Below are 16,853 nucleotides of genomic sequence, written 5' to 3'. Positions count from 1 at the left end.
GAAGATCAAGAAGGGATAGGGGTGTGCATCAAGTGATCCATCCAAAAAGACGGATGGGAGAAAACAATACAGTCTGCATTGGAAGAAACTCAGAGACAGTTCACTTGGCTGATTCCTGGGATGAAGGGGCTATGCTATGAGGAAAGGTTGAGCAGGTTGGGCCTATACGCATTGGAGTTTAGATGAATGAGAGGTGATCTTATTGAAACATATAAGAATCTGAGGGGCTTGACAGGGTAGATGTTGAGAGGATGCTTCTCCTTGTGGGGGAATCTAGAACTAGGAGGCACAGTTTGAAAATAAGGGGTCTCCCATTTAAGATGAGGAGAAATTTCTTCTCTTGGAGGGTCATTAATCTTTGGAATTCTCTTCCACGGAAAGCACTGGAGGCTGGCTCATTAGATATATTCAAAGCTGAGTTAGACAGATTTTTGATCCACAAGGGAGTCAAAGGTTATCGGGGCAGGCAGAAATGTGGTGTTAAGGCTACAATTAGATCAGCCATGATCCTATTAAATGGTGGAGCAGGCTCGAGTGGCCTACCCCTGCTCCTACTTCTTCTGTTCTTACGTTTGCCAGCATCACTCACATCCCATGAACAAAATTTTAAAAAATAAATAAAATGGTACATCTGTTCTAATAATATTGCACCTTCATGCTCAAGCCTGCTCAAAGCTTGGGTTTCAACTGCTAAACGTTGTACATGTCCAAGAGATCAGAGTCCAAGGAATGCAGTGGAGACACTAGGCTGTATCTTGATGGAAAGTGCCTTAAACCATGCTGGATGCCTTTGCTGTTGAGGAATATCACTGGTACAACAAAAAAACCTTCAAGGATCTCAAGTACTTACTGCCTTATAGACTAGGCCCGAAGGCACAAGAACACAGCATTGAGACATTGCAAATAATGCATGTTAGACCCAAAATAAGTAATTTTTTTTATATTAAAGACTAGTATCCTGAATTTACAGCAAGGAGTAACTGGACCAGCTAAGCTCACAGCCAAAACATCATCTACAGAAACACATATACTATAGATACAACTTAATAAGGAAACAGTAAGACGACCAAAACTGCACACAGTACTCCCAATGTGGTCTCATCAAGGTTCTCTATAATTGCAGGAAGATTTCTTTACTCTTATACTCCAATCTTTTTGTAATAAAGGCTAACAAACCATTTGCTTTCCTTATTGCTTGCTTGATTTGCATATTAACTTTGTGGTGCATGTACAAAGACACACAGATCCCTATAAATATGAACACTTCCCAGTCTCTCTGCTTTAACAAAAATCTACTTTTCTATTTTTCCTACCAAAGTGAATAATTTCACATTTTTTTTCTACAATATATTCCATCTGCCACATTCTTTTCCATTCACTTAGCCTGTCTATATCCCTTTCCAACCGGTTTCTTCCTCATATATAACTTTCCCATTTAACTTGGTACCATTAGAAAACTTGACATTACACTCAGTTCCCTCGTCTAAGTCATTGATACAGATTGTAAATAGCGGAGGTCCAAGCACTGATCCTTGAGAAAGCCCACTAGTTTATACCCACCAACCCAAAAACGACCAGTTTAATCCTATTCTGTTTCTGTTCAACCTCAATTCATGAGCCCTAATTTTGTACAATAACCTCTTGTGCGGCACCTTATCGAATACTTTTGGAAAAACCAAATTACACCACAAGCACTGATTCCCCCTTATCTACTCTGCTAGTTACACCCTCCGAAAACTGACAGCTTTGTTGAATACAATTTCCCTTTCATAAATCCATACTGGCTCTGCCTGATCATATTTAATGATTTATCACATCCCCAATAACAGATTCTTGCAGTTTCCCTACAACTGATGTCAGTCTAGCTGGCTTATACTTTCTCTCTCCCTCCTTTCTATAAATAGCCAGGTTGCGTTTAATACCTTCAAGCCCACTGGGGCCATTTTAAAATCTAGGGAATTCTGGAAAATCAAAATCAACACATCCACTATCTCCATCATCACTACTGTTAAAATGCCAGGTGTATCCCACCAGGTTGAAGGGATTAACCAGCTTTCAGTCCCATTACTTTCTCCAGTACGACTTCGTTACTAATACTAATTTCTTGAAGTTCCTCGGCCTCACTAAAGCCTTGGTTCCTGACTATTTTCAGATGTTTTTTTTGTGTCTTCTACCATGAAGTCAGATACAAAGTACTTGTTTAATATCTCAGCCATTTTTTTATTCCCTATTATAACTTCCCTAGTCTCTGCCTGTAAGGGACACACATTTACTTTCGCAGATCTCTTCGTTTTTATATACCGTAAAAGCTTTTAAATCTGTTAAAGTCTCCTGCTAGCTTACTTACATTCTACTTTCTCTGTGAATTTCCTGATCAATCAGTGCTGAATTCTAAAATCCTCCTAATTCTCAAGCTTACTACTCTTTGTGGTAATGGTTTAAGCCTCTTCCTTTAATCTCTAGTTGAACCACTTTTCCTGTGTTTTTTTTTCCCCTCAAGGGAATGTACATTCATTGTACATTATAAATTATTTCTTTTAAATATTTGCCAATGCTTATCTGTCATATTTTTAATCTGGTCTTCCAAGCTACCTTAGCCAACTCACCCCCTCATTCCTATGTAGTTCACTTTGTTCAGATTTAAGACTTGCACAATTCTAGATCTAAAATAGCCTGCTCTCTACTTGGTTCCTCGAAATACTGATCTAAGACATCATCTTGAATGCATTCCATGAACTTGTCTTCTAATCTATTACTGCAAATTTGGTTTTCCCGTTTTATATGATTACTATATTACTCTTGTACATGCACCTTTAATTTCCTGATTTATACTCTGGTAAACACTACAAGTACTGTTACAATCTTGGGATGGCCTCCTTAAAACTTGAGGGAGTGGCTGCTATCACACATAGGTCCTGTGCTTTTACACATCTGATGAAAAGAAATTCTCCAGAACTAATCACAATTAGAAACATTCCAACAGTGAGAAGATACATCAACAAAACCTGCTGCAAAGAAATATTAAGCAGCAAAAATAAAAATCCAATTTCGACAACTTTTTAAGAACAGCAGAAATGTTTGGTCTAAAGTTACAACAACTCCATCATTGTCGGACAGAGATTTCATTATCAACACCTCAGATGGCCATTCAAGAGTTCCAAGGATTTCAGCTCCTAAATTCCATTATCAATTTGTGAAACATGATGCAAGCCCAATCACAGTAGTCTAAATTTGCAAAATAATGCGCATTAAAAAGCCTCAGCTCCAAAGACTTGTGCATATAACGTAGGCCAACACTTCAGTGCAGCACCCGAGAGAGTGTTGTCTTTCGGGTGACATATTAAATTGAGGCCCTCAGGCCGATTCAGTTGACGTAAAAGATCTCATGGCACTTTATTTATTGAAGTGAAGGAGAAAGTTCTTCCATTGCCTTTGCCAACCAACAGCCTTCAACTACCATCAAAACAGATTAACTAATCATTCAGCCACAAATTAGCTGTGATGTTTACTTAAGAACAGTAAATACAGCAAAAGTAATTCATTGGCTGTAAATATTTTCAGAGAGCATGAAGACATGATAGACGCTATATAGATGCATATTTATATAGTCAAAGAATTTAATGGCCAGAAGGAGGCCATTCGGCCAAGAAACAGCTATTCAGCCAAATCCCACTTTCCAGCTCTTGGTCCACGGTCTTGTAAGTTATGGCACCTCAAGTACTTCATAAATGTGATGAGGGTGCATGACTCTATCACCCTTTCAAGCACTGAGTTCTAGATCTCCATCACCCTGTGGGTGAAAGAAATTCTCAACTCCCCTTTAATCATTCTGCAATTACTTTAAATCTATGCCTCGGATATTGACCACTCTGCTAAGGGAAATGGGTCCTTCCTATTCACTCTCACTAGGCCCCTCATAATTTATACACCTCAATTAAAATCTCTCCTCAGCCTCCTCTGTTACAACCTATCCAATCATTACTTGTATTTAAAATTGTCCAGCCCTGCCAACACCCTCATAAAATATTTGTTCTTTCTGATAAGACCAATAAGACAGTTAAAAAAGATGATCAGTTTTTATGCGAAAGTAAACATTCATTCTACAAATCTGTCGCAAAATACTTTATTGCTTCCAGAAAATGTGTTTATACTGTGGGGGAAAAAAATAGCAAATATCCTCAATAATTTTTAAAGAGCTCATTTCCTTACCTTTGGTTCTTCAGTTTCCATCTCTTCACTATCAGTACTCAGCAGATTGGACTCACTGTGAAATGAAATGGTGTGGTTACACTAAGCTTAAAATGAGACTTAGGTATTTTTTTTTTTAAAAAGCCAACATCAACTTACAAAATTTTGTTTGCATTTGTTGTTAGTGGAAGATAAGTGGAGAAATCCATTAAAGTGCAAAAGCTACCAAGGGGGTCATCTAGCAAGAGAACAATCAGATGTATGAAGGGAACAAATAAAAGATAAAAAAAATGCTATAGTCAAAGTTCCCAAATATCTGCCTACAGACAGTGTCACAACACACCCATACCTGCAGCTCAGAGTCTCAAAATAAGATTAAAGTAGTAGAATCAGCACATACCCAGTACTTAAAATGGACAATGATTTTGAAGAAGAAAGCAGAGCCCAAGCATTAAGCTTATCCTCAGTGTGACGGCACGGAATAGGCACTGTATCTAACCAAAAAATGTGGAATTGAAGGAAGAAACGTTATGCCAGCTAGTTGCGCGGTGGGGGGGGGGGGGGGGGGGGGGGGTGTTGGTGGCTTGATAATGAAGACATCACTGTTCCCTGGCCAGCCTGGATAGCAGTTTCTGCTGCAATTCCACCCCTCTCCATTAATAAATTAGATTATTAATGCCAGGCTGCTTGAAGAGCATCCTTATTTTGAAATGAAAACAACGACAGCAGTATGCTTTTATTGACTGTTACTCAATGCTGTCATACTGGAAACTAGACTATCATATTAAGATGGTCCAATTAAGTTCAAACTTTACCTATCCTCATCTTGAATCATTTTTCCATTTACAATGGATTGAATTTTCCTAATCTGCATTCCGCGAGCCAAAAGCACTTACTCAGTAACATTTTTTCCCCATTTTGAAATAGGAAAAAACTGTATATTGCAAACACAAGAAAAAAAAACACAGGCCTCTGCTGGACCTGGGGATCCAGTCCGGATTTTACAGTCCCCAGGCCTGAAATTGGTCTTAGGCAGGACTTCCACCTCATTCAGGCATCGGGAGCGGTGGCCACTGCTGGGACTGCAATCCAGCTTCCGCATGAAGAGGATGGACAGCCCCGGAAAAAGTTAGAGTTCTGTGGCCTCGCTTGGGGTGATTAGTCAAGCCCCGGCGAGGCGGCTGGGGGGGGGGGGGGGGGGGGAATGCTGGGCTTTGGAGGTAACCCTCCATCGGGCACAGGATGCCCGATCAGAAGCAACCCCCCTACTCAGAAAACATGCTGGGCTTTGGAGGTGACCCGCCATCGGGCACAGGATGCCCAATCAGAAGCAACCCCCCTACTCAGAAAGCCACCTACTTTTGCCAGGTGGCTTTTCTCAGGCCTGGGCCACCTGCCTGCCAACGGTAAAATCCCTCTAACTGCAGCCATTTTAGGGTCTTGATTGGCCTGGGGCGGGCGGGCCATTTCCTGCTGCCGCCCCGTGTAAAATGGCAGTGGAGGTGGGTGCGGGTCTGGAAGGGCCCCGAGTCTCCCCCTCCATTATACGCACTGCCCACCCCCCCACCCCCTGCCACCAGCCCACTCTTTGGGTGGGGGAGGTGGGGCAGGGGGGGTCATAAAATTCCAGCCACTAATTCCCTCTAGAAATCCAGCACTTTGTTAAACTTCAAATATAACATAAGCAACACCTTAAGGAGCTTTGTACCCCACAGGCCACTCTATTTTATTGCATTCCTTGTTTAATTAAGTTTCTTTTAATACTTATTTTTTCCCAAATTTACCACTTGAAAATACTAACGCACTTGTTTCTTGGGGTGGGGAGAGAAAATGAGTGGTATGAAATTCTTGCAGTCTAGCAGGTTCATTCCATTACACCTATAACAGGAGGACACAGGTTTCAGGCCAACATTCCTTACCCTGGAAGTTCCCAATCTTGGCTGGGCTGTCAAGGGGATGCACCAAATACAGGAGAAGAGCTTCCCTATAAGGGAGAGAGAAAAAGTCTGTAGGCATGCCAGTCCAAGGCCATCCCCACAGCCTATCCACACTCGCAATCAGAGAATAGTGCACTAGAAATCAACTGGTTGGTGGGGCAGTGGTGGAGAACACATTTAAAGTAGGTTTTGATCATTTGACACCACATATTTTAAAAGCTATCTGAAAGGATTATGTGCCGACCTTGCTGCTACGGAGAAGATCCTAATCAGCCTACGTAATTGCTATTTAAACAACTTCAATGCATTTGAAGTAGCTTACTCAATTGGGAGGAACAAAATTCCAAACTAAAACAAATATAAACGTTTTTTAAAAATCACCTTAAAAGTGTTTGAAACAGTACTATTTTTGATTGTATATAAACACAATATATACACACTTCCTCACTAAAACTGAAACTTTTTAAAATTCCTGCACTGATGGAATCTCAACTGTCTCAGTATGTAGTCCAATAGTTTCAGATACACACGCACACACAATCAAAATGCTACTAGGTGTTTGCTTGTTAGACTCCCTTCACAAGGCAGTAATTCTGCCAAACAGCTGAAGAAAACTTCGAATGAGTGATACAGGGAGTGGAGAAATTGATATTGGAAATAGTATGAGATAATCTTCAAGGGTAGGGGTTAAAAGACACACTGGGCAAAGACAAGATGTGGTCTAATGTAGAAACTCCTACTCCCGTGAAGAAAGAAGTTGGCAAGGGAGCAGCTTGAAAGAGATGTAGATGTATTAGTCAGACTGCCACTAATATCCCAAGAGTGTGAGGTTAACAAGGAAAGGTGGTTAAGAACAAGACATTGTATTCATTTAGGACCAGTTAGATGCCAGTGTAGTAAGATGGCAGGTTTATCACCACCATATAACAGCACTGGACACAAGTTATATCAAAAATGTTCCTCGTGTTTAGAACTGATATGGTGGGTGGGAGGGAGGGATTTAGAATTTAGAAAAGCATGCAATCACAGAGATCAACTTTAACCTCCACACCTTGGAATCAATAAATTTGCTTTACACATCTGGCCATCCTTTTCAGTTGACTTACAGGAATCCTGCCAAACTCTGCTGTTGCAGATGTCCACAGTTTCCAGCAGCCATTCTTTGCCCCCTTCAATAGTCAAATGTGAAGTACAGAACATAAAAGGAGCAAAAAAGGGAGCAACTTTGTACTTATTTGTATTGATTTTCATCTGCCACCCACATTTAGGTCACCACTTGTGGTACTGGAATAGTTATGGGTGAAGTGGAGAGAGATTCAAAGGTGTTAGACTTAGCACTTGACAGATTGCCACCCTGCAAACATGTCAACAAAACAAATAGAATGCCAAGCTCCATAACAAAATAACTGAGCAGCAAAATCAGAGGATATCAAAACTGTACGATAATCAGACCGCACCTTGAATAGGGGTCAACTGACGTCTATATTGAAAATGCTAGTCCTTTTAATTAACCAGGACTTTCTTCAGTGTTAATAGAGAGCAGGTGATGCTCATTGCAGTTAGTATTTAAGGGCTGGGTTTTTCCCAGGGAGTTACTCCAGAAGGGAAGAGTGGGAACTGGTATTTGTACTGAACTGTGTATCGAGAATAAAACAGTTGTGGATTAGAGACTGTCTCCTGATTTTGGTGAATGGATATCTGCCAATTGAACAAGTGAGACAAGGAAGACTTTCAATTCCTGGAGATATGTCAGTGAGGTTTTTCCTTAGGTCAGATGACTGAATTCTGAGAAAACGTTGAAGAAACTTATGTTTTTTCAGTCTTGAGAAAAAAAAAGTCACTGAGATGACCCTCCCCAGGTAAGTGATATAGGAAAAGTAAATCTGCAACTGGACTTCAAATTAAATAACAGAAGTGAACAAAAAGTAAAATTGGAACAGATATATCGAGGTCCATCAGGAAAGGAATGATCTATTAGTGCACAAACTTCTGGGAATAACAATAGACGAAGAAACATGGAATCATTTATTAGCTGGACATTGTATAACACTGCAACTACGGATTATTCTGGATAAATAAAATAGGATGAGAAAAATAGCCTTCCTCTTCTCTAACCATTGTGATTTTCTCAAAATTGATTTGAGTCTTTCTTGGCATCAGCTCATCTAGAAGCAGTACACTGTCCCCATTAAATTTTTGAATTAAAATAAATGATAGTATATCAGTCAGATCATTGTATTTCTGAAAAAAGACATTCTGTCGAAGCTTTTTGTCCTGCATTCATCGGGGCAGACCAAGAATGCCAAATTTCAAAGGGAGCAACAATTTATATTGCATGAGAAAAGGATGCTGATTGGTCAAGGCTCTGCCATGGAGAATATCACATATGGTCTCCACTTTTAGACCTGAAAAGTGCACATTCGATCTCAAATTACCCTGGAAGGGTAAGGAATCTCAAATTTGAGCAATAGGTGCAGCTAGCCATTTCACAATGCTATGCAGTAGCAGCACAAGTGGTATTTTCCACTAACAGGATACTGCCGTCAAGCCAGAAAGACATTCTGCTTACCACACAAATGAATAATGTGGTATATAAATTCCAGTGCTGGTGCGATGCCAGCTCGATAGGATCCACCAGTCGTTGGACCGTACAGCCTATCAAACAGCACATCCCTTTGGCTGTTCAAACAGATGGAGTACTGACTGTACTCAATCAGACAGTAATTACAAAACTCAGAACATAATGTCTAATGTTAGATGTGATTCTGCGATTGGACAGCACTTACTGAACAATCCTGAGTGTACGAAGAATTACATTAACAACCAATTTAAGATTTTCGGTTGGGTTTGCAATGCAGCTCACTTACACTTGCTAGAAACTACACATTCATGCGAAGGGACCTGTCCTCTGCAAGCAAAAGGAACATGTCCAGGCACTGCGCCCTTTTTGAATTTAAAAAAAAGTGTGGGGGACAATAGTACGCTGGTGCATTCTCCATGGCAAAGCCTCGACCAGAGTCAACTTGCCAACCAATCAGCACCCTTTTTGCATGCAGTATAAATCGTTGCTCCCTTTGAAATTTGACAGTCTTGCATCTGTCCTGATGAGTGCAAGATGAAAAGCTTCGATAGCATATCTCTTTCTCAGCACATTTCATTGTTTGCCTCCATTATGCTACACTATGTTGTTGATGCAGTAATGCATTATGTTGCATGGAAATTACACATGGAAACAGGTAATTCAGATAGACTCATCCCTGTTGGTTATTATCCGCTGCACAAGCATGTGGTCTTATTCCCATGTGTCTGCACTCTTTCCTTCATCTCTTTTTCAACCACCCTATCTAACCTATCTGTAAATGTTAATGTGGCCACTGCTTCCAATCACCAACTCTGGCAGCTTCATAGCCACACAACTATTTGTGTAAATAAGCTCCTCCTGCTCACTGCTCTAAACTATTCCATTAGCTTTCTCAAATATAAAATGAAAGCCTTATTCCACTTGAGGTGTCACTTTTAAGGTTTGGTGAACCTAAGCCTCCAAATCTCTCTGCTCTTCCACATCACTCTGCCTCCCCCCAAATTACTACTGCTATTTTTAACCAAAATGTATTACATCACATTTACTAACATTGAATTTCAATTCCCATTTTTTTGCCTGTTTCACCATTTCATCAATATCCATTTGAGGTTTCCTTTGGTCCTTAGAACCATGCCTTCCATTTTAGAATGATCTGCAAATTTGGACACCACTCCCTCAAGTCATCCATCCAACTCCCTGATGTACATATTGAACAGAAGTGATCACAGAACAGAACCTTGTGGGACATTGCTACCCAATTTCAAACACTGAGAAGCTACCCTTACCTCCTACTCTATTTCCTCCATTCTAACCAGTTCTTAATCCAAGTTGCTACGTTCCCTTAATTCTATATCCCTTCTCCAATGTCATTTAATCTCTTTTGTCTTCCATCCTATCATAGACCTTCCTTTTGTCATTTTCCCCCTCCCTGTCTCTCTACTTGCTTAAAACCTGTTGCATTTCTAACCTTTCCCAGTTCTGACAGAAGATCACCGACCTGAAACTAACTTTTTCTTTCTCCATAGGTGCCACCTGACCTGCTGAGTACCTCCAACATTTGCATTTTTATTTCTAACTTAGAACATCCACAGTTCTGTACTTTTGCAACCCATTTGAGATGCTTACTCCCCTTTTGTTCAAATGATTCCAATCAACCTTGCTCTGTCAAAAGAATGGCAAGGATTGCTGGACCTTTGTGAATATACCCATAAAAATCCTGAACATGATTTCACAGCAGAAACATATATTTTGAACCAAAATTCCTCTTCGCTCAATTTGTCAGGAAGCCTAAAATGTGACAGCTAGCCAATGTTAAAACTATTGCCCCCACACAAACCAAAGTTTTGTGGGTTGGGTTTCCTGATATTTGAGCACTTAGAATTAAAATTCATCAGATGTCTTTTTTACTTTGATCAACCAATCAAAATCATCTCCGCAAAAAAGTGATCGCACACAATTGCAGATTTGGATCAATATGGTCGGCAACCATTTCAACTTGCCAAATAATGTAAATCAAAGCTGACCATGCAGAAAAAAAACAGGAATAGTGCTAACTAATCTTTGCAATCATTGGTTATATAAACTTGCATGACAATGATTGAGTCAGCATCAAAAAGAGCAAGTGGAAAGGGTGTCACAAAATTGCTTGTATTATGACATCACTTCATCCAAAGTTTATATTGAGATATACTATATTGAAATAGAATTGAATGTGGTGGGATAGGCACAAAAGAACCACCAACAAATGGAAAACCCAAAAATCTGGCCTACTGGAAATAAATGGGAAATTAATAAAAATCAACCTGACCAGCAAAACATGAAAACACAATTAGCTTTGTTTTCACGCACGATTGAAAATTAGCCCGAGGCCAACTGTTTATAGCTTGAGCAACCTCCTTACTCTTTTTCTGGATTCACAGGACAGTCTTCTTCCTCTGTCTCTTCAGAACGCCATTTACTTTTAAAGCCACGATCACTTCGAGCTGTTGATCTATCCAAAGCTGCAACAAAAACCAGAAAGAGTTCAGACAGACAAAAGGCAACCAACCACTTCCTTTCCCTTCAATATATAAAAGCAGCTTAGCTAGGAAATAGCATTCTACTGCATCAACTTCCTAATGTGCTCAAAATGAGAATTTGGCCTAAATTTATTAATTTCTATAGAAAGTTAATACATTTCTTGTGCAATCCATTTGATTCATTACTTCAACTCACTCAGTCACCAGCAATGATACATCTTTAACCACCAGCACTTTATCCTACTGATATACAATTCTTTCCAGTCATAAACCCAGTTTGAGAATATCTAGAATAGTACAGCTAGGTATAGGTGTTTTGCCACAGTTGCAAGCATGTAAAAAAAGTATGGAATTCTTCAGTATTACATACACTTCACTGAAAACTCTCCTCATCCACACACATCATCCTGTATCAACCCAACTATTTCCTGACTGTAGATGAAAGCTAGCTCAGCCATAGCTCTACTGGCCTGTTCCCTTACTCCATTGGCACTTCTCATTTGATCTGTCCACACTTAAATTTAACCTACCCCTCTCCCCTCTTGTACTCATTCAACTTCACCATGTATATAAACTTCCAAGCCTGACACCAAGACCTTTTCAACATGAAAAGCATTAGAGGGCACACTTAACAGGCCATCTCCGATCATTTCATCTCGTTCACTACCCACCAATTCTTCACCTCGCCATGATGCTATCAGCTCCATCAAACTGCAGAACTGTAACCTTGCTTCTACCCTGCCCTTCCTGAACTCAATACAACAGCAACCTTTAAAACCTTAAGAGTCGTGGGCTGGAGCATCCATGCCATCTGAACACCATTTTCCACCCCCCCACCCAACCCTGCCCCAGTCATACACTAACAGATCTGGCTTGACCACCTGAAACATCTCTCCCTTGAAGAGGTCAATCGTGCATCACAGGAGGCCATTTAGCAGGTCATGCATTTGTCAGCTCTTTGAAAGAGCCGTCCAATTTAGTCCCACATCCAAGCTTTTACTCCGAACCCTGCAAATTAGTCCTCAAGTACATATCCAATTTTCCAAGATGGCTCCTGGGCTGGAAGCTCCCTAGGAAGCTCCCTTGCTGTTCAACTCTATCCATGGCCATCTGCTCCCATCCCTAACGTTTTCTCCCCCAATCTGCCCTCTTAAACTGTTTAAATTCCCCTGGCTCTTTAAATCAGTTCATTTTAGCCCTATCTAAAAGTTAACAGTTAGTTTAGTGTATGTTACCTGGGCCCACTGCCCTCCCCCAGCCACACCTGCTCTTTGTTTTCTCAATGAAATTGATCCGGATGAAATTGACGAGCACAGCTGCCGATACTTCAATCTCCGATCCTGCTGTCTTCACAGTCCAGAGTGTCTGCAGCCACGGCATGCGGTAAGTCCATTGAGGTGAAGAAGGAGCTGCGGGACCCGAGAGAAGTCCTGTGAAAAGGTGCCCCGAACACCCAAAACATCCACGAACGGCCCCCCCGGCCGCAACTTCAAAGCGCCCGCGGGAGATGGCTCGGAGAGCATCTGCAGCGCACTGTCGGCAATGCTGCATGCCTTTATTTAAACCACTGCAGAAAAAAAAACCCTTAGCAAATGTAATCACCTCTAAGTCTGCCAAATGATGCTTCACCTCCCGAAGGACATGGATGAGCTTTCCGGACGTCGATGGTGGGCACTGAGGAAATGGCTTATTACCTGCACCAGATTCCACCCCCCCTCCCCCCCCCCACCCCCGTCCCCTTCCCTGCTCCACCCTCTCAGCTCACCCCCTCACAACCCCGTCCCAGCCCGCCCCCCCCTCGCACCATCTTCACCCCGCACCCCCTTCCTCTACCCCTCCCCCTTGCATCCCCTCCTCCCACCGGCACCATCCTACACCTGTGTAGGGGCCCCAACAACCCCACTGCCTTGTGGGCGTCTCGGGAGAGACCAAGGCTAAGGGAGTAAACCCTAACAGAAAATCCGGAGCGGAACCCCGTAGGCGGTCATGTGTCACCTTTGGCATGTTTCCGGCAGTTCCTGCAGTCATACTGGTGCCAAACGTCGTGTCCTGCACTCCTTTGGACCCCACCAGAAAGGCCGAGAGGGGGGTTTTGACGACTGGGCAACTCTCAACCTCCATAAATTTGCCCAGGCATGCGCCATGGAGAGGTCACTCCATAGTTGCCTCACAGCGACTAAAACAACACGGAAGGCAGCAGTTACGGGTTATAAGTCCAGATAAATTGGCGTAGAAACTGGGCGCCACGGGTTGCCTTTGTCGGTGGGAGAGGTCATTGCACCTCACTGGACAGCTACCGCCCGCCTCAAACCGGGCAGCCCCCGGTCAATAAGGTTCTGTCCCGCCACAGTCTGCCTGCTTCAATGGGTGCTTGGAGCTCAGGGTCATTGCCCGAAAGGTGGACTGATACACCGCACCAAACAACATGAAAAAAGGAAAGAAGGTACCAGCCCTTCGCTTTGCAAGCTGGAACGTCAGAACTATGTGTCCTGGCCTGTCGGAAGACCTTACACAAATCAACGATTCTCGGAAGACCGCCATCATTAACAACGAGCTCAGTAGATTCAATGTGGACATTGCAGCACTTCAGGAGACTCGCCTCCCCGCGAGTGGCTCTCTAGCAGAGCAAGACTACACCTTCTTCTGGCAGGGCAGGGATCCTGAAGAACCAAGACAGCATGGAGTGGGCTTCGCCATCAGAAACTCCTTGCTCAGCATGATAGAGCCTCCCTCAAATGGCTCGGAACGCATACTGTCCATCCGACTGCTCACCACCTCTGGTCCAGTACACCTACTCAGCATCTATGCTCCAACACTCTGCTCCGCACCTGAAGCTAAAGACCAGTTCTATGAACAACTCCATAACATCATTAGCAGCATCCCCACCACCGAACACCTATTCCTGCTGGGGGACTTTAATGCCAGGGTTGGGGCCGACCATGACTCATGGCCCTCCTGCCTTGGGCGCTATGGCGTTGGAAGGATGAATGAGAACGGGCAGAGACTGCTTGAGTTGTGTACCTATCATAACCTCTGCATCACCAACTCGTTCTTTCACACTAAACCCTGTCACCAGGTTTCATGGAGGCACCCAAGATCACGTCGTTGGCACCAGCTAGACCTCATTGTCACAAGGCGAGCCGCCTTAAACAGTGTTCAAATCACACGCAGCTTCCACAGTGCGGACTGCGACACCGACCACTCCCTGGTGTGCAGCAAGGTTAGACTCAGACCAAAGAAGTTGCATCATTCCAAGCAGAAGGGCCACCCGCGCATCAACACGAGCAGAATTTCTCACCCACAGCTGTTACAAAAATTTCTAAATTCACTTGTAACAGCCCTTCAAAACACTCCCACAGGGGATGCTGAGACCAAGTGGGCCCACATCAGAGATGCCATCTATGAGTCAGCTTTGACCACCTACGGCAAAAGTGCGAAGAGAAATGCAGACTGGTTTCAATCTCATAATGAAGAGCTGGAACCTGTCATAGCCGCTAAGCGCATTGCACTTTTGAACTACAAGAAAGCCCCCAGCGATTTAACATCCGCAGCACTTAAAGCAGCCAGAAGTAATGCACAAAGAACAGCTAGGCGTTGCGCAAACGACTACTGGCAACACCGATGCAGTCATATTCAGCTGGCCTCAGACACTGGAAACATCAGAGGAATGTATGATGGCATGAAGAGAGCTCTTGGGCCAACCATCAAGAAGATCACCCCCCTCAAATCTAAATCGGGGGACATAATCACTGACCAACGCAAACAGATGGACCGCTGGGTTGAGCACTACCTAGAACTGTACTCCAGGGAGAATGCTGTCACTGAGACTGCCCTCAATGCAGCCCAGCCTCTACCAGTCATGGATGAGCTGGACATACAGCCAACCAAATCGGAACTCAGTGATGCCATTGATTCCCTAGCCAGCGGAAAAGCCCCTGGGAAGGACAGCATTACCCCTGAAATAATCAAGAGTGCCAAGCCTGCTATACTCTCAGCACTACATGAACTGCTATGCCTGTGCTGGGACGAGGGAGCAGTACCCCAGGACATGCGCGATGCCAACATCATCACCCTCTATAAAAACAAAGGTGACCGCGGTGACTGCAACAACTACCGTGGAATCTCCCTGCTCAGCGTAGTGGGGAAAGTCTTTGCTCGAGTCGCTCTGAACAGGCTCCAGAAGCTGGCCGAGCGCGTCTACCCTGAGGCACAGTGTGGCTTTCGTGCAGAGAGATCGACTATTGACATGCTGTTCTCCCTTCGTCAGATACAGGAGAAATGCCGTGAACAACAGATGCCCCTCTACATTGCTTTCATTGATCTCACCAAAGCCTTTGACCTCGTCAGCAGACGTGGTCTCTTCAGACTACTAGAAAAGATCGGATGTCCACCAAAGCTACTAAGTATCATCACCTCATTCCATGACAATATGAAAGGCACAATTCAACATGGTGGCTCCTCATCAGAGCCCTTTCCTATCCTGAGTGGTGTGAAACAGGGCTGTGTTCTCGCACCCACACTTTTTGGGATTTTCTTCTCCCTGCTGCTTTCACATGCGTTCAAATCCTCTGAAGAAGGAATTTTCCTCCACACAAGATCAGGGGGCAGGTTGTTCAACCTTGCCCGTCTAAGAGCGAAGTCCAAAGTACGGAAAGTCCTCATCAGAGAACTCCTCTTTGCTGACGATGCTGCTTTAACATCTCACACTGAAGAATGCCTGCAGAGTCTCATCGACAGGTTTGCGTCTGCCTGCAATGAATTTGGCCTAACCATCAGCCTCAAGAAAACGAACATCATGGGGCAGGATGTCAGAAATGCTCCATCCATCAATATTGGCGACCACGCTCTGGAAGTGGTTCAAGAGTTCACCTACCTAGGCTCAACTATCACCAGTAACCTGTCTCTAGATGCAGAAATCAACAAGCGCATGGGTAAGGCTTCCACTGCTATGTCCAGACTGGCCAAGAGAGTGTGGGAAAATGGCGCACTGACACGGAACACAAAAGTCCGAGTGTATCAGGCCTGTGTCCTCAGTACCTTGCTCTACGGCAGCGAGGCCTGGACAACGTATGCCAGCCAAGAGCGACGTCTCAATTCATTCCATCTTCGCTGCCTTCGGAGAATACTTGGCATCAGGTGGCAGGACTATATCTCCAACACAGAAGTCCTTGAAGCGGCCAACACCCCCAGCTTATACACACTACTGAGTCAGCGGCGCTTGAGATGGCTTGGCCATGTGAGCCGCATGGAAGATGGCAGGATCCCCAAAGACACATTGTACAGCGAGCTCGCCACTGGTATCAGACCCACCGGCCGTCCATGTCTCCGTTATAAAGACGTCTGCAAACGTGACATGAAATCGTGTGACATTGATCACAAGTCGTGGGAGTCAGTTGCCAGCATTCGCCAGAGCTGGCGGGCAGCCATAAAGACAGGGCTAAATTGTGGCGAGTCGAAGAGACTTAGTAGTTGGCAGGAAAAAAGACAGAGGCGCAAGGGGAGAGCCAACTGTGCAACAGCCCCAACAAACAAATTTCTCTGCAGCACCTGTGGAAGAGCCTGTCACTCCAGAATTGGCCTTTATAGCCACTCCAGGCGCTGCTTCACAAACCACTGACCACCTCCAGG

General features: G+C 43.6%; 1 protein-coding gene across 9 annotated transcripts in view; it reads right to left on the bottom strand.

The window, feature by feature from the left end:
• The window catches only part of senp6a (SUMO specific peptidase 6a), a 230,720-nt gene that overhangs the window by 170,270 nt on the left and 43,597 nt on the right, over positions 1-16,853 (bottom strand). For 5 of the 9 annotated variants that reach the window (XM_068044665.1, XM_068044661.1, XM_068044662.1 and 2 more), the window contains 2 exons: positions 11,108-11,207; positions 4,210-4,264 (listed from right to left, as the gene is read on the bottom strand). In XM_068044665.1, coding sequence (XP_067900766.1) covers positions 4,210-4,264; positions 11,108-11,207 — 155 coding nt within the window. Of the gene's footprint in view, positions 1-4,209; positions 4,265-6,107; positions 6,173-11,107; positions 11,208-16,853 lie in introns of those variants that run through there. The other 4 variants (XM_068044666.1, XM_068044668.1, XM_068044667.1 and 1 more) reach the window with 3 other exon arrangements.

Source organism: Heterodontus francisci, chromosome 13 (genome assembly GCF_036365525.1).
Source record: "Heterodontus francisci isolate sHetFra1 chromosome 13, sHetFra1.hap1, whole genome shotgun sequence".
NCBI classification, from domain to species: domain Eukaryota; kingdom Metazoa; phylum Chordata; class Chondrichthyes; order Heterodontiformes; family Heterodontidae; genus Heterodontus; species Heterodontus francisci.
The sequence above is the reverse complement of the archived record's forward strand: the minus strand, read 5'-3'. Positions and strand labels throughout refer to the sequence as shown.